At 30.6% G+C, this 18,547-nt stretch overlaps 1 protein-coding gene and 1 long non-coding RNA gene across 2 annotated transcripts; one reads left to right on the forward strand and one right to left on the reverse strand.

Moving 5' to 3' along the window:
- Positions 1-481: 481 nt before the first annotated feature.
- On the forward strand, positions 482-10,515 carry LOC127149505 (uncharacterized). Its single transcript, XR_007821185.1, has 2 exons — positions 482-852; positions 10,013-10,515. It is a non-coding gene; the product is annotated as an uncharacterized LOC127149505 (long non-coding RNA).
- LOC103500217 (uncharacterized) lies at positions 2,946-4,619 on the reverse strand. Its single transcript, XM_051085265.1, has 4 exons — positions 4,530-4,619; positions 4,343-4,444; positions 3,217-3,456; positions 2,946-3,142 (listed from the first exon to the last, which is right to left on the reverse strand). The coding sequence occupies exons 1-4, from the start codon at positions 4,593-4,595 to the stop codon at positions 2,987-2,989; spliced, it is 564 nt and encodes a 187-aa protein (XP_050941222.1). The 5' UTR covers positions 4,596-4,619; the 3' UTR covers positions 2,946-2,986.
- Positions 10,516-18,547: the final 8,032 nt, after the last annotated feature.

The following is an 18,547-nucleotide window of genomic DNA, read 5'->3' on the forward strand; positions in this document are numbered from 1 at the left end:
CTGTAATGTGAATCAATTAGAGAAAGCACAACTTGTGTTATATACCTACTAGAAAAAAGAACTCTCTTGAGTTTGTGATTTCAAATACTTGATAGTTTTGAAAAAAAATTAAAGAAATGAGTGATTTCAAAGATAAAATGTCAAGAAATTTTATGAAAACGCGGAGGTGAACCAATTTTTGGCTTTCTTGATGTGTTTTAATCGTCAAGTGATATGTACTTTTACTTGAGGTTTTTAAAAAACGTTAAGTAATATCTTTTTTCTTGACATTTTTAAAACGTCAAATTTTTTTATGAAAAGACGGACGTGAGGTAAATTTTCGAAAATCTTTTCCCTATAAAATATTTCTTGATGTTTAAAAGATGTCAAGTATTGCTATATACTTTTACTTCACATTTTTAAAACATCACCTAATATCTATTAAATTATTGATATTTTTAAAACACCAGTAATTTGTAAGAAAAGGTAGGGGTGGTCAATTTTTTTGAAAATTTGATTTTGTATCTCCAGATGTCTTACGTGCACAATGTCGGAAGATAGATGAGAACTCCCAACGATTCTTGTAAAGCGTCTGAAGTTTGGGATACGCCGACGCCTCCCATAATATATGCGTCAACAGTTTTATGGGGAATTTTTGACGCATATCGAGTTATGTCGGGAGTGTGCCTTTAAAGTCCATTTCTAGATCTGTATTTCACAGATTTGCGAAGAAGGGAAAGCCAACTAAGAACGAACGAACGACCACCACTGCCGCAAGTTTCACCATGCCACCATCGTCTTCGTCGCCTACCTCGTCTCTTAGGATGCCACCCTTGTCCTTCAATGTAGCCGTCGCCACCCTTAACTCTTCAGGTGTGACAGTTATTAAAGTAGATTTAAATTTTGCCCTAAAATCTGATTTGTTCCCTAAAATCCTTTGTTTTGAGAATCCTTTTTAGGTTTGATTTTATTTATGTGGTTTCTTGTCATGCCCTATTTATCTTTTAGTTTTGGTTTCAATTATGAGGAGAATCTCTCTTTGTTTTCAGAATTTGTTGAAGAAGTTTAATTTTTTTTATGTGGAGATTTGCAAGTATATATATTTGTTATGTCGATATTTGAAGAAGTTGATTTTGTTTACGTGGAGATTAATTGAAGAAGTTAATTTTGGTTAATTAACCATGTTGCAATTCTTCTTATTATCATTCCCTCTCTGATTTTCATTTCCTAATTCCCTTTCTTTGTTTCTCTACTTGCTCGCGTTCTATTGTTCGTCTCAATCCATCTTTGCTCCCACGGATTAACGCAATATTGGTAAGTATGTCCCACAGATCTTATTGTTTTCAAACTTAGGGATTTCATTTTACAAGTTTCAACTTAGTGATTTCCTTTTACAATATTGGTAAGTATGTGCTACATTCGTTAGTAGATTTTTTTTTTTGGTTCTATTCTCATAATTGTTGTGATGAAAACATGGATGAGGTACTAGAAGAAGGGAATCGATATCTTGGAAATCATCTTCGAACCTGAAAATTATGTACCGGGTTATTATTAATTTAGGGGCATACGTGAGAGTGATTTTCGATGGTATTAAAATCATTCACTACAAGAAATATCAGCAACAATAGCATCAACAAAACGCTATAGATGATTTTCGATAGCGTTTTGGAAATGCTGTCGTAGCCGATGTTATTGAAAGTCCATGACTTTTCATAGCGTTTTCTCAATGCTATGCAAACTGCTATAATATGTCGCCAGCGATAGCACAAATATTATGCTCTAAATGCTTTTTATAACGTGAGGAAAAACGCTATCGAAACGTTTTTATAACAGTTTTTATTGCGTCGAAAAATGGCTATAAACTTTCAATAGCGTTTTCGAAATGCTGTCGTAGCCGATGTTATCGAAAGTCCACGACTTTTCATAGCGTTTTCTCAATGCTATGCAAACTGCTATAATATGTCGCCAGCGATAGTACAAATATTATGCTCTAAATGCTTTTTATAACATGAGGAAAAACGCTATCGAAACGTTTTTATAACAGTTTTTATTGCGTCGAAAAGTGGCTATAAACTTTGAATAGCGTTTTCAATAACATTGAGAAAGTGCTATAGAATACGTTGTATAGCGTTTTGATTTGTGTTAGAAAAGCGCTATAAAAAGGTTTTAATAGCGTTTTTAATAACATTTCAAAAATGCTACAACAGATTTTGTGTAGCGTTTTTTGTTACATTTGAAAAGTGTTGTCAAATTCATTCAATAGTTGTTTGGAAAAATGCTATAAACAATTTTTTGTTCCGTTTAATTATGAAGGTTGTCGTCGTAATATGCCATACTATGGTCTAATTCACATTCATCAAAATATACAATCATAATTATAACCAAAATATTCAAATTTATAACATACAATTATCAACATTAAGTTTCAAAGAACTTAACTATTAGAACAAGTAAATTGTTAATTCAATTAAAATGACTTCATAACATCAACACTAAGTTCTAAAGTCCTAAAATTTTGAGATGATAAAAAAGATGTTCAAATTGTAGCAATTGTTAAATTAACATCAACACTAATTTCATAACATCATATATGTGTTGCTCCACTGTTTTCTTCACACATCAATCACCTAACAAAAAAAAAAAATCATTATCTAATTCTAACAATAAATTATTAGTTGAAGAACTTAATAAATACCTAATTCACAAAGTAAATAAAATTTCTTACATAGTTTGACTTTATCCATTGGCCATGCTACAGTAGTGCCCAGAGCATCATCAATAACAATAATATCGGAGGTAGGCCTCCATAAGAAGGAATTTGGTATTTTCACCCTATCAACCCACACACGAACTGCATTGGGGCCAAGAGGTACATGGTGGACAAGAACAGATGGATCATTGGAAGACCATCTACCTTCAGCAATGACTCCTCCTGAACCAATCCAATCTAGTAGCAAGCACTTATGGGGAGTGTTGGTAGTAACACTCTTTTTCAACAATATTATGGTTAGAAAATTCTCAAACAATAATAATTTAAAATAGCAAAGATGATTAGATTTACCGGTGGAGAATTTATGATTGGAGTAGGAGTAGGAGTACGAATATGTGCCGATGATGGTACTCTTTTAACAAGATGATTAGAATTGTCATCACTTGTTTTTTCCTATATAAACAACAATGTCAAAATGTGCTACAAACAAAATTTAAGAACTTTTAAGAGTGTTAAGAAAAATTTACCTTGTCCTTTAATAAGGAAGCTACCACACTTTTCAACTCATCTACATCCGAAGTAAGGTTGTCACATTTTTTTTCAAGAGATGTAATGGTTTTATCTTTATGAATTGATGTAGACACCTTCGATAGAGTCACACCAAATCCTAGTCCTCTTACATAGGCTTGATCGGGCCCAAGAACTCTACTAATTGCATCATCAATTATACTACTTGAAGAAGCCACACGATTTTGTTCAATACGGTCCTAACCAAAAATCATATTAAGTATGCAAAAGTCATGGTGGATGGGGAGTGGGTGGAAGGGCATAAGACATTCACAACAAGCCATTTACTTAAAGGAAACAATCTACTACTCAATGAACAACAACTACTCAATGGCCAGCAAGCTCACAAGAGTTTAAACATAAAAAATGGCAGCAGCAACACTACTCAAAGAAGCCATACGATTTTCCTCAATACGCGCTTAACCAAAAATCACATTAAGTATGCAAAAGTCATGGTGGATGGGGGGTTGGTGGAGGGGAATATGACAATCACAACAAGCAAATTACTTAAAGGAAACAATCTACTACTCAATGAACAACAACTACTCAATGGCCAGCAAGCTCACAAGAGTTTAAACATAAAAAATGGCAGCAGCAACACTACTCAAAGAAGCCATACGATTTTTCTCAATACGCGCTTAACCAAAAATCACATTGAGTATGCAAAAGTCATGGTGGATGGGGGGTGGGTGGAGGGGCATAAGACAATCACAACAAGCAAATTACTTAAAGGAAACAATCTACTACTCAATGAACAGCAACTACTCAATGGCCAGCAAGCTCACAAGAGTTTAAACATAAAAAATGGCAGCAGCAACACTACTCAATATGCGCTTAACCAAAAATCACATTAAGTATGCAAAAGTTATGCAAAAGTCATGGTAGATGGGGGTGGGTGGAGGGGCATAAGACAGTCACAACAAATGGCAGAAATAACACTTGGTCATAATATTAACTATGCAAAAGATGTAGTTACCCATCTATAAAATATGGCAGTAACATATTAAGAAAATGGTAGCCACTATGAAGTATGGCAGCAACTATAAAATATGGCAGCAACTATAAACAAACAAAAGATAAACCAACCAGAGTGTCGGCCACTTGCGAGTTCATAGGTGTTCCATCTTTCTTCACATGTGCCTTCGTCCAAACATCTACTCGTGTAATCGGAGTTGAAGAAGACTTTTTCTACATTGAAACACAATAGTAAGTTATATATTAGCTACATATATATGCTAAATATAATAAAGTTATTAATTACATAAAATTATACCAAATCTTCAGCTAGTCGAGCATAGCCTCTACGACTACATGTGTGAGGAAGTTGCTCCTGTTTCATATCTTTAAATTTCTTGCTCTTTGCCTGAAAATCATACTCAACGAGATATGAATGAAGATTTTAAGACAAGTTGTTTCTATACCTTGAACCAAAGAAATAAATGGCATCCACTTTCATACTACAAACATACCTTAAAGGTTGCGCTAGTTTTATGTTTGATGAAGTCATTCCAATCATGCATTGAAGAAATGTTATCCGGTTTGAGTTTATTCAACTCCTCGTCATTTGAGGCTTCCCCAATCTTACTCACTAGGCGAGATTTGCTTGCTCTCCATAGTCCACCTATCTTTTGGAATAAAAATTTCTTTTGCCATTCATCAACATTATATCGTGCCTGAATAATAAAAGCAATTAAGTAGTGATCATATAAAACTCATTATATAAATATATAACTATAAATTACATACTTGAATAGAATGCCACAATATTTCTTTTTGTCTCGTTGAAATTTTCTTCCAAGTTTCAACATTCACTTGCACCACTTCTCTGACTAATGTACCCAATAATGAGGACAACCCAACTGATGTTTCTCCAATAGGTTGTCCATATCCATTGTACCTTATATCTAGTTTCATTTCTGGCTCCATAGCTATTGTTTGCATCTTCGTACGACCTCTAGTCTTTTTGGGACTTGGTTCATTCGTATGAACTTCCTCACAATCCACATTTTCATTTTCTTCCAACTGAGATTCAACCTCTTCAACGGGTAATTTACGAACAGCTGATCTAGTACGACCAGCAGGTGAGTCTAGCGGCCTATTTGGTGGTTTTCTAGACTGTGGATGAATGGTTGCATTAACATGTGAAGATGGAAGTGGAGTAGTAGCTTCCTCAAGAAGTGGGTCAGGAAGAGGTGATGTTTCCCTAATCTCTTTCTCTCTCAAATGAAGAGCTTCTCCTTCAGTCTCCTCGTCATCAGTAGAAGGTTGAGTTAAGTCCATACTGAATGACTTTGAAAATCTCCATGATGTTTTGACCAAGGTTCGATCTGATCGTCGCCGTTCTAATATATGTGTTGTGGAACGAGGTTTTTTCGATTTCTTACCAACGGTTTGTCCACTTTTTTCCTTCTCAAAATCCTAAAACATAAAGCATTGAAATTAATATAATAATATATGTACATATATGATATTTTCTATCTAAATATATATTTAAAGATAACTTACATGCATATTTGACTTCATGTCTTAGTCAATGGTTGAAGCTCCTCGACTCAAATAGTTCACACACAACCTGAAAATAAAAATACACTAGCATGCATAGTGATGGTTCAAGTCTAAAATATATGTAAAGCGGTACAAGTCATAGAAACAATCATTTTCACAAGCATGAATCTTTTCATATCCTAGATCAAATACTTTTAATAACTTCTTTACTTCGTAAGTAGATTTTGGGATAACATTGTTAGGGGGTAGCATATCGTGCAACAGCTCTAAAAGGCTTGTGAAACTTTTATTGGTCCAATCGTTCGTAGCCTTTATCTTATATAAAGATACGACAGCTGACATTCTTGTATATTTTGTACAATGAAGATACAAGGAAGTGTTTGCATCTACAACCTTTTCATTAACATCATCGTTTACGCATGGTTCATCAACCTTTTCGTCGCTCATGAAAGAAGTGCTACAAAAGGGTTGACCATCAAACATACACTTTACTGGCACTTCTTCACCATGATGGTACCAAAACCTATAAGTAGGATCCATTCCTTTTATAACCAAATGTTCATATACAACATCAAAGATTTGATGATTCATGTTCCTACATGTCTTGCATGGACACAGAATTTTGTCTATTCCACCCAACATGTTCTCTACTTGTTTCACAAAGTTCCATGCTCCCCTCAGATATTCCTTGCTTGCTCTATTAAAAAGACCCAACTTTGCAATTAATATAACTAAATATATTAATCTATTTTAGTTACTTAAAAAATTGACATTCCCTTACCTGTTCAAATGAACCCAATCTTTTTGAAACATTATATCTTCAACTTATTGCTACAATATTAATGTGAAATGTAATTAAGAACCAACTCTACCTAAGGTGAAATTGAAGCTGGAATTTGCAATGACTACAAATTGCATTTTAGTACTAAAACATGTCACTAAAAATATCAATCATATGAATGATAACAATATGCAAAATCAATATAGCGGGGTATACGAGAACTAAAAATCATGCTAAGGTTAGCTGCATAACTAGGATTTTCTAATAAGAAAGTTACATACCACTTGTAACCTTTTAATAGAGAAAATCTAAAAGGTGAAAAATGATAGGCTGTAGCATACTTCATGGATATAATCATCATAGAAAGGTTTACTGTCATCATAAGTATAGATGGATTGGTTAAGGTTGGATCTTTGCCTTCTAATTTACTTAACTTTAGGTCGCGGGGGGAGGGCGGAGCTTAGTTAACATAATAATAAATGATAAATGCAACGAAGCCTCCACATTTCAATTGTATGATATATCCAGTTTAAACATAAACACTTGTGACTTTGCTTTTGGAACCACTCAGAAAACCTCATACCTATGACCACTCTCTTCTTCCTAGTCAATATGGAACTTTGTTTACACCAAACAACAAAAGTGATTGATTATCGTTATCCCATTGTTTTGAAAATACTTTGTCAACTAAATTACAAAAGATAATTATCTAACTTTTTCCTCCTTCTTTCATATGATGTACTCATATTCTTTCAAAGTTGCAACATTACTTTTAACCTTTAACCTTGTATAAACATTTCAAAACTACTTTTAAAGTAGAAATTCACTACAATGTTAAACAAAAATTAAAACGCAAGGTACGATCATATCATTTTAGGTCATCGTTACCCTCAATTGAAGTCTCGACTTTTTTATAAAACTAGATTTAGAGATTTAAAATAAGTGAGAAAAGGAAAAATAGAAGCATTGATATTGGCCCATAGGATGGGTTATAGATATTCGACATCACCATAACGTTGAAAAATGAAATATGAGACTAAGCTTACCTAACAAAACATGTCTTCCCATTTTGTCCCAAATATTGTTAACATAAAACATTGATTACATCATTTCAAGTCCAAAATCAGACAATGCAATTGGAAGACATAAAAGAGAGATTAAACATAATGTATCCCAAACTAAAATACAACAAATATCAGAACACACACATATACAGTTTCAAAAATCTACATCCAACAGTTATTCTATAATGTAATTTTAATGAAATAGCCTACTCTATTCTGAATAATGATTCAGGTTGTGCAGTTACAAGGAATTGAGGAGCAATTAATGAAATCAAATATTGTGGATTATGTGAAATATGAAGTGAGGTTGGTGTTATACTTTTAATAATGAAATATTGAATACTAGAATGATATTGAATACTTGTAATGAATTTATATGTAAAATAGTTATCAAATTCTAGTGGAATGTTTGTAGCTTAATGAACCAAATTGCAAATTAGTGGTAGATATTTTGTAAATACTTTTTAACAGTTATGCAAAACAATTGTTTCTTTAAAATCGATTTTCTTTTTTAAATAATGTGTTTTTTCAAAAGTAATGTAGAAGGAAAACTATTGACAATTTCCAAAAATGGTTTTAAAAAACACATTATTTTTTTTTAAAAAAAGGTTCACTAAAATCTTTATAGTTTTTCTACAAATAGATTTGAAAGGGCACTCTCTTTTAGTGTGATTAAGATCATTTAAATTTGTAAGTTTTGAACGTCTGATTTAATTTTAAGGTACGTTGTAATAGGAGGATGAAATAGAAATCTTTATACTAAAGAATCATGCTCTTGCAAACTGCAAAAGCAAATCAAAGCAAAAAATCTGTATATTAAAATAGTTGACGAAGGGAGCACCAAACTATTTGATTAAATTCAAATCTTAAGCTAAACAAAACAAACGAAAACGTCATCTAAATATTGTTAAACTTAATTTCGACCAAAGATTAAAAAAAAAAAAATCCGAAACAAGACAGCTACAAACAAATCCTACCAAAAGATTATTAATGGTGAGACCAAAACCAAACTTGATATTTTGATGTCTTTATAATCAGAAGCTTGTGCTTTTTTTCTTCCCTTTTTTTTTTTTTTTGACTAGTTAAGGAATGGAAGTAAGGAATTGATATAAATATTAAAGATCAAATATCAAACTTCTTCAACCTAACTCCAATTTTTTAAAAATAACTTACCATAGTGCAAAAACTTGCAGAGTAGCTACCAATGGAAGTAAAGAATGCTAGTTAAAAGAATACAGCTCAAGGTAGAGACTCTCCATTTAACAAATACCCAGTAAAGAGACAAACATGTAAATCATAGAAAACTCATTGAAAGGCTCTGAGAGAGTTTAAAAATCCAGAAATGAGATCTACAAAAGAAAAAAAAAAAAAGAAAAAGAAAACAGAGAAAGACAGCAAGGGAAGAGTGAAATTTCACTACCACTGGAAATTGATGAACTGCATTGAAAGAACTGCTGTGAGGGAGATAGACGGTGAGATGAGGTGAGGGAGATGAGAAGATCAACACAAGGGAAAAAGGGAGATAGTTTTAATGCCCCATTCTTCGTAAATTAGTCCTCTATGTATACATATACATACCTAATTTCCATAAGGGTTCAAGAAAAAATAAATTGATACAGACAGAAGGCTTGGGAATAATCAACATCAACTTAATTTTTTTTCACAAATATCCTTGCCAATACTCAAACATCAATTGAAAGGTTTTCCATAAACATCAAACAACTAAAGGCAAAATAACCTACATTATATTCAACACAAACACCAAACAACCACAGACATCAAACAACCACAAACAGAAAAAAGATAGTCAAAGAATAGACAAATTAGGGCAACAGAAAGATGATTGAGCATACCAGATGAAGATGGATTGATAATCCGAAAGAGCCCTTCGCGTCAAACTTATGCTACTCTACCTTATTATTTCGTGATAGGCAGGGGGACTTACAGAAATAAATGGAGCTTTGAAACGAAGGTGATGGACTGAAGAGAACAGAGAAGACGAAGTAGGAGGAAGATGATGGAGAAGACAATCGATGGAGAGAAGACGATCGATGGAGAGAAGACGATGGAGAAGACGATGAAGAAGACGATGAAGAAGACAATGGAGAGAAGAGGATGGAGAAGACGACGGAGAAGACAATAGAGAGCCAAATTAATTTTTTCGCCCAAATCTTTCCCACTTTTCTTTTATTTTTCTTTTTAATAACATTTCGGTTATCTTTTTTTTTATTTCTTTACTCTTTTTTCTCTTGCGCCCGCTTTTCTTATTTTTTTTTATAACATTTTATAATACAAGTTATTAAGAAATGTTATTGAAAGCCTAATCTGTTGTAGTGATTGATGTTATGATGTTATAAAATGAAAATTTTAGTTGGTTTTGAACGATTATCTTCCTCCCGTTTCTAGGTTTGAAAAGGTGGGGAAAGGTCCAATGAATGAAAATATATATTAATTGGAGGGGAAAATTACATTACAGAAGTTTGAGAGACTCACCTGTGAATCTAAAACCTTGAAGTGATGCGCTAGATTTCCTCACTCCGTAGCTTCAATCTCTTCGTCGAGACCATGGAGGAGATATTTCACAAGTCAAGAATATACACCAATCGAGCCCATCCCCGAGCTCCACATGTTTTGGTTGAGGGTTTTGGATTGTATTCTTTGCAGCAACAGGTAGATTATTTTTCTTCTTTTTCTTTTCAAGATTTCCAAGCTCGGGACTCTCTTATATATTCTTTTATTTTCTCCTTTGTTTCATAAGATTTGAATGTGTGTGGTTTGTGGTGCTGGCTACTCATACTGTTCTAGCGAGATTCTGTTGTCAATTGATTAATGTAAAATGCAAGAGGATGTGCTTCTAGTTAATTTTTAGAAAGATAAAATAAAATGAAGAGATGATGTTCACAAGTTGATATGTAATAGCTGTGATGTTTTGTTTCTCTCCTTACATTTAATTTGATGTTTTTGAAATCTGTTTTGCTGAATCTTAGGAATGAAATTGCTTCTAAATAACTGTGTGTTTGATGTCTTTCATTTAAGATTTTAGGCAAATGAATAATTGGGTTATTTTGTGCTTGTGAATGTAAGACTTTGGTGTTTATTCCATAACAACTGCAGGATTGATTCCTACGAAGTTAATTGGGTAGGAATATCAGATTGTTGGCCTAAATTCATACTTCCCTTTTTTTTTTCTTTTTTATGTTTTTTATAGTTGTTTTCAAAATGCCAAATTTTGATAACTCAAAAATAGTTTTTAGAAGTGTATTTTTTGCTTTTCAAATTTGATTGCAGATTCAAATATTCGTTAGTAATGATAAAAACTACGGTAAGAAAGAGTACAAGAAATCAGGATTATGTCAGAGAAAACGTCGGGAGACAGGTGTTTCCTCGATGCATTATTCTCTACGTTAGTGAATTTCATATATTTCGACACTGTGAAATCAACGTTAAGTTAAGATAGACCTCTTCGATGCTAATAACATGAACGTCGAGGAACGTGTGACAATTAAATATATATTTGATTTTCTCTTACGCTTTTTAAGAGACGTCAAGATAAGCTTCTGTATTTCCGATGCATATGAGCAAGGCATTAGGAAAAATCAAATATATTATTTAATTGTCAAACGTTCCACGACGCCATGCGACAAATTGTCGAGACTTTGGCTCCAATTGCCGATGTATTTAGCAACAATGTCGGGGATAGGAAACAATTAAATAAGATGTTTCTTTTCCTTGGACGTGTGATGTACAACGTCGGTACAGGGGCTAATAATGCATCGGGATTATTCTTCGACCTCATTTTCACAAGCTAAGGAGGTCGAAGAAGCTAAAATTCTGAGTAGCAAAGAGTCGAGTTTGAAGAAGTTAAACGCATAATTGAAGAACATAGAAGGACATCAGAACTGCACACACAACAAATGGAAGAAATGAAGGAGATGATAGAAGAACTGAGTCGGGCACAGAGGGGTCATGAACCCTTGCGGTACTTCAACAGAGATATAAGCACTACCAATCTTCTTTATTCCAATATACAAGCACTACAAATGTCTTATTTTATTCCAATACTCGTGTACTGTGTCGTCAGGTACCCGAGATGACGTGGAGCGGCCGACGTCCTTAAAAAGAGTTTAATTTTAAAAACAAATAAACAAAAAAAAGTCGCCACCAATCTTTTTTATAGTGTAATTGGACACCGAAATAAAGTAAATCATTTTAAATAAAATAAAAACTGGTCTATGAAAAAATAGAGTTGAGTTCGAGAGTTATTTGTGTACGGGAAATGTGTTAGCACCCTGTAACAACCGTTTAGAAAACGGTGACCGAATTTAATGTCTTGAATAAAATTCATTTTTTTAAAAAAATTATGTCTTATTGCTCACTACTTCAATATTTGAAGCAACGATCCCATAAAATAAGTGGGATAAACTTATTAATTAGACTATATTAAGGAAAAATTCCTTGTGAATGAGAAATTATTACCATTTCTCAAATTCTATCATAGGCTAGTCTTTGAATAAAGTTTTTTTTTTTAAAACATTGATTAAATTTATTTTTTCTTGGGATCAAATCTTGGACTCCCAAAGATATTAATCCCTCACCTCAAGAATCTAGAAATAACAAACTCCTAGAAATTGAAATTTCTAGATTCCATCGTAGGAATTTTTTAGCAAAATTGACATGGGTTATTATAAAAAGAGGTAGATTAGGAAACTTGATGAAATATATATTTAATTTTGAGTTTAAAAGAAATAATTTTAAAGCAAAAAAAATTTCTAAATGGTTTAAAGAAAAATTTTAAAAAGGGAAACTTTCTTAAATATAACAAACTACTCAAATATTTATTGGGCATTAGCCATTTTTTAAATATTTCAGGTTTGCTCTTATCTTTTTCTGTATTTTTTTTAGCTGCGATTTCTTTCATTTTTTTTTTTGTTTTTAGATTTGAGTAACCAAATCTATTTCTTTCTATCGTCTTTTTTTCTATTTTGTAGATGCTAGCATGTCTTTCTTCCTCTTTCTTCTTTTTCCTTTTGTTTTTTTTTTCATTCACTGCATGCATTGTATCGCCTTTTTTCTTTTCTTTTTTTAGTAACCAAATCGGATGGTGTATAAAAATCTTGAAAAAATTGTTTAGACATTTAAATTAGGGTAACCAAAACTAAAAGATTATGTATAAAAAATATTCAAGAAAATCGTTTATACTAAATTTTACCAAATTTTGAAAAAAAAAATGGTTTAGATTTGGGGTAACCCAATTAATTAAATATAATAAATTAGTCAAATCTAAACGATCGTGTACCAAATATATTACCCGCATTGTTGATGGGACATTTTTGGTATTTTACACGTTGGGCCTTTGAGCTTTTTTCATTTTCGGAATTGTTCTATACAGTTACCTACAATTATGGTAAAAAGTATTTTAAAAATTTCAAGAAATTTTTAATGAAGGTCAAATAGAAATAATACATCATAAACCAAATCAAATATACCACACAATAAATTAGGCAAATAATGTAGGATATTAATCCACAATAGTAATGAAAAATAAGTTAAAAGAAAACTATAAGAAATGGTACATAATAACGATAAATAAAATAAGAAAAAAAGAACTAAATTAAATAATAAACAAATAAACATATAAAAAGAAATTAAATAAATAAGGGAAGAAAAGAGCCGGGATGATAGTAAGTTAAAAAATAAAAAGATTTATGAAATAAAATAATAATAATAATAATAAAATAATAAAAAATTAAAAAAATTATAAATATACCAAACTAAATAAATAAATAAATAAAAGTTATATATATAAAATTTTAAAAAAACAAACAGAAGGCTAGAAAAAGAATATATATATATATATATATATATATATATATATAAAATAACAACAGCAAAGTTATATTTCTCTTTTTTTTCTTTCTATTTTCTAGAAATAAAGAAAAAGGTTAAAAGAGCTTTTTTTTCTAATAGAATAATGATAAAAAAAAATGGTAAAAACATAAGAAATTTTTCTTATACATTTTTTTTTCTTTCACTATACGTTTTAAAAAAGGAGAAGAATAAAAAATAAGGATTCAATAATCTCTACCTAATGCAATCTCCAATCAAGTTGTCACCACAATTGTATGAGGTGTGGATCATTGGGAGTAAACACTACCTATAATGCAACCTTCAATCAAGTTTTTCCTTCGTTATGGGATTATATTTAGGGTAAAAAATGAGATAATATGAAGATAAAAATAAAAACAATAAAGCGAAAAGGCAAAGCTCCGTATTTATAAATCTAGGGTGGACAACAAATTAGGAAAATTTAATAAATATAAAATCAAAATAGATATTATGTAATTTTATTAAATTTATGTTTTCTAAAATATTAAAAATGAGATATTGATGAACCTTTGCAACTCCTTATGGTAATAAATTTTGTGATAGGGCAGTTCCTCTCTAGCTCCCTTCACAAGTATCTTTTCAAAAAAAAAAAAAAAAGAGATATTGAAAGATTTTTTCAAAATAGATTTACATGTTTTTTTCCTAATATCATAAATCAAAAAAAGATTTTCTATAAATAAATTAATTTATTTTTTCCTAAAGTGATAAGTCAAAATTGATTTGAAATAGATATTCTCGTTAATAGTATTTATTTTTCCTTTTAATAAAGGGTAATTAGAATGGATAGTCATTGTTAGAATAATTATTAACTATGTAGCAATATTTTAAAAAAATTACAAATATAGCAAAATCTATCGGTGATAGACTCCTATGGTTTATCAGTGATAGACCAACATTTGCTACATGGTCTATTGGTGGTAGACTCCTATCATCGATAGATTTTGACAAATTTTGCTATATTTGCAATTTTTTAAAAATGTTGCTATATACTTAATTATTTTAAATATAATTAAATTTTGAAAAAAAAATATAAAAATTATCATAAAATTTTATATTATTACAAAAATAAAGTTTAGCTTTTTTTTTCTTTTTTTAACAAAATGAACAAATAAAAAATCTTAACAATTATTACAATTAATATGTTTTTTTTTGAAGAAAATGTAGGATAAAATTAAGTGGCTACAAACTCTCGCCATTACGTTCGTGTGCATGATACCATAATTTTCTTTTTCTAATTCTGGCAGTCGAGGAAAAGCTTCTTTGTTTTGGCCCAGGTAGTGATCACAAATCCTATAGAGAGAATATATAGCCAATTCTCGGCATCATCTTTCAGGGCTTCCCCTATGACATTCAACTACTTTTCCAATCACTCCATGTAGCCTCATCCCACAGCACACTACGTGAAAATTTTCCAGCATATATAACATGCCCTAATCAAACTCTCAAATTTATATAAAATAGGTTCATTCAAATTTTGATTTTTGTGTCAAATGATTCGTACATATATTAAATAATTTTCCAACTCAATGAATCATGCATTTTATTTTTATAGTATAAAATTGAATTTTGTATCTAATAAAGCATTAATTCGACATTCCACCAAATTCACTAATTTGAAAACAAATATCGAATAATTTCTAGAAATTATCAATTAAAAATTAAAATTGAAAACTCATAGCTTTTATTATATATGATATTTTCAAATATAGTAAAATATATTAAAATATTTACAACATTAGCAAAATTTTGAATTTTGTCAATGATATAAATTGATAAACTTCTATCACTGTCTATCAATGTTATCCATAGAAACATATTAGGGGCCGTTTGGGGGAAGGGTTGGGTTATGGGGGTTAGTGTTAAGATAAACCTAGGATTATAATAAGATGTGTTTGGGGGAAGGGTTATGGAGGAAGTGTTATGATAAGATGTGTTTGGGGGAAGGATTATGAATGAAGTGTTATGATAATGTTGTGAAGAAGGATTGAGGAAAAGTTGAAGAAGGGTTAAGAAGTGTTGAAAAAGTGTTGAGGAAGGGTTAAGGAGTTAAAATTAGGGTTACATAACCCTTCCCCAAACGGGGGTTGGATTACATAACCCTAACTCCCCATAATCCAACCCTTCCCCCAAACGCCCCCTTAATGTTTGTCAATGTCTTATTAATAGAATCTGAAATTTTGTTATACTTTGTAAGTAGTTTGTCAAATTTGTTATTTTTGATAATTCCCCTTTATTATACACCAAAGTGAAAATTGATGCCTTTATTTTTATTTATTTTTTAAAATGATGATTAGATATATTTCTTTTGAAAGAGCTTATAAAACACTACTACTACTTCCCCTTATAATTTTCTTGCTTTATTATATAAACGTTTGAAAAAAAAAACCCAACAATATTTTAATAATCAGCCAATCCAAAGTCTACAGTTTCTAAAAATCTGAATTTTATTTTAGAAATTTGATTTAAATTCTAATGCTTGCTGTAAAATGAGGAAATTTATCTAAAAAAATAAAAACAATTAAAATTTGAAGTAGGGTGTATTAATTAACTAAATTTGGAAGCTTAAATCCTACAAACTAGAAGGCAAGGGAGCAATTTTGACTGAAATGCACGTGATTTGTGAGTTGATTAATAATCGTGCATACTATTATATGATCACTTGATATTAGACGAAGCATATATTCTTTTCCTTGTGACGAGGGTTGGGCTATTATTAATGTAATACTTTAATCAATTATCCCCAAGATTTTGTTGCTACTTCTTTATCGAAAGTATTCAAATTCTTCGGCGTTGTAAATTTGAAGATTCACTTTGTCCCGTAAGGAAAAGGAACCAATTAGGGTGAGTTCCAAATAATTCTTCATTCTCTTTGTTAACTGTCAGCTTTTCTACAAACAATTTTTCTTTCTTTTTTTTTTTTGTCTATTTATTCTAGCCCATCCATCCACACAAGTCAACATTATTATCATCTTCAAATAACTATAAATTGAAAAATCTATAGTTCTACAAAAATATGTAATTTTGTTGGCGAAAAATATGATTAGAAAATATGGAGTTTCCTCATAGAACTAATTGACAAATATCAGAAAAGTAATATAATCTCATCTTCTTCCCCATGTGAGATTCTGCATATGTCACTCAAGACGATGTTGATTCTATGGGTTCATATCATTATTGAATGTAATCAGATTTCTTTTGGTTTAGGGACGTAATGAGGCTATTCTAACTAGGTGTGTGTGTGTGTTGGCTTCTTGTATTTATCCAAGAAAAAAGAAACTAAAAGCATTCGAAATTCTTTTTTGGACACGATACATATACGTTTGGACTTCATTCCCAGGTTTATCTCAAAACTAATTGACAATTGAAGTAATTCATGTACCTTTGAGATAAATCTTTTTTGGGTTACCCATTCTTCGATTAGATTTTTTTTATTTATACATGTCATGTAGAATATAGTAAAGAAAAATTAGGTTTAATTTGTTATTAAAAAAATATACAATAAAGGAAAAAGAAAATATTTCAAATGTGATGACTTCTAAAAATATTTATAAATATAATAAAATACCACAATCTATGTATAATAGACTAAGATAGGCTACTATATGTGTCTATCTAGGCTATCGTAGCCAATAATGTATAGACATTGATATTTTATAAATATTTTCATTCTATTTTTTTACTATATTTAAAATATTTTTTTTAAAAGAAAAAAAAGCAATTAATATTAAGAGCTGTATTACTTAAACTCTCCCCTAATTATTGTTTCAATTAAAATTTTAATTAAACTTTTACATGAGGAGGATCAATTTAGATAGAAAATTTTTCATAAATATGATAAAGTGGTAAAATATTTAAGGCTTGTATAACAAAACCCATAAAGTTAGCAATTTTTTAAATGTTTCAAATTTGTTCTTTTTACTCCTCTTCCTTTGTTCCATCGTCTTGTTTCTTTTTTTTTTTTTTTTCCCTTTCTTCCATGTTTGTCTCTTTCATCTTTTTTTCTTTTTTTCTTCTTTTTTTCCCGAGTGTTATTTGGTTCATCATGTATCAAATATAAAATATCTATTTTTTTCAAACTTTTTTATTTGGTTGTTCAAGATCGTGTACTATAAAACACTTGAAAAAACGACTATTTGGGTAGCCAAATCTAAAAAAAAAAAAACTAAATCTAAACGATCCTATACAAAGAATCCTAAAAAATCGTTTACATTGGGTAGCCAAATCTAAACCATCGTGTACAAAATGAATTTTTTTTAAAAAAATCGTTTAGCCAATCTCGATCTTGTACCAAATCTTAAAAAAAAAAATCGTTTAGATTTGGCTATCGAAATCTAGAGGACCAAATATAAACGATCGTATACCAAATAATAACCAAATCTAAACGATCGTGTACCAAATATCTAAATGATCTTCTACCAAACAATAGCCACTTCTAAGCGATTGTGTACCAAATATATTATGAGTGTTATTGATAACGTGGTTGACGAGGTATTTTTATTTTTCATGGTGGGTCTGTGGGCTTTTTTCGATCTTGAAATTGTTCTATATAATGTAAATATTTTGTTGCTTTGTTATATTTTTTAAAATACGCCATTTAGATATTCAAATTGGAACTCCATTTTAAAATCATTTATATTATGATTTTTTATCGTGCGTGCATATATGACTTTATTAATGAAATATTAGATAGGATGAATTTATGTTGATTTTATTTAATCCTATATTATTTTACTTTAGTATAGCTTAAATTAAGGATGAATTTGTGTTGATTTTAAATGGAATCAAAGTCAAATTGTTGTAAATCCCTAAAGAATGGTTGATTAAGATTATAGTTACACGTAAACATGCCTTTTATGGACTTAATTGTGGGAAATAGATTAAAAAGCCCTAATTCTTTTCCAAAATCAACGTAAGATTGTGTTTTATATGTTTCTATTACATGCATATGTCATCATTTAAAAAGAATTAGAAAGTTAATGAATCCTCTGCCCCCACAAACATATATATTGTATGATTTGATAATACTATCTAATATCTAATACCTGTCAAGATGTT

This window comes from Cucumis melo, chromosome 5 (genome assembly GCF_025177605.1).
Source record: "Cucumis melo cultivar AY chromosome 5, USDA_Cmelo_AY_1.0, whole genome shotgun sequence".
Classification (NCBI taxonomy): Eukaryota; Viridiplantae; Streptophyta; class Magnoliopsida; order Cucurbitales; family Cucurbitaceae; genus Cucumis; species Cucumis melo.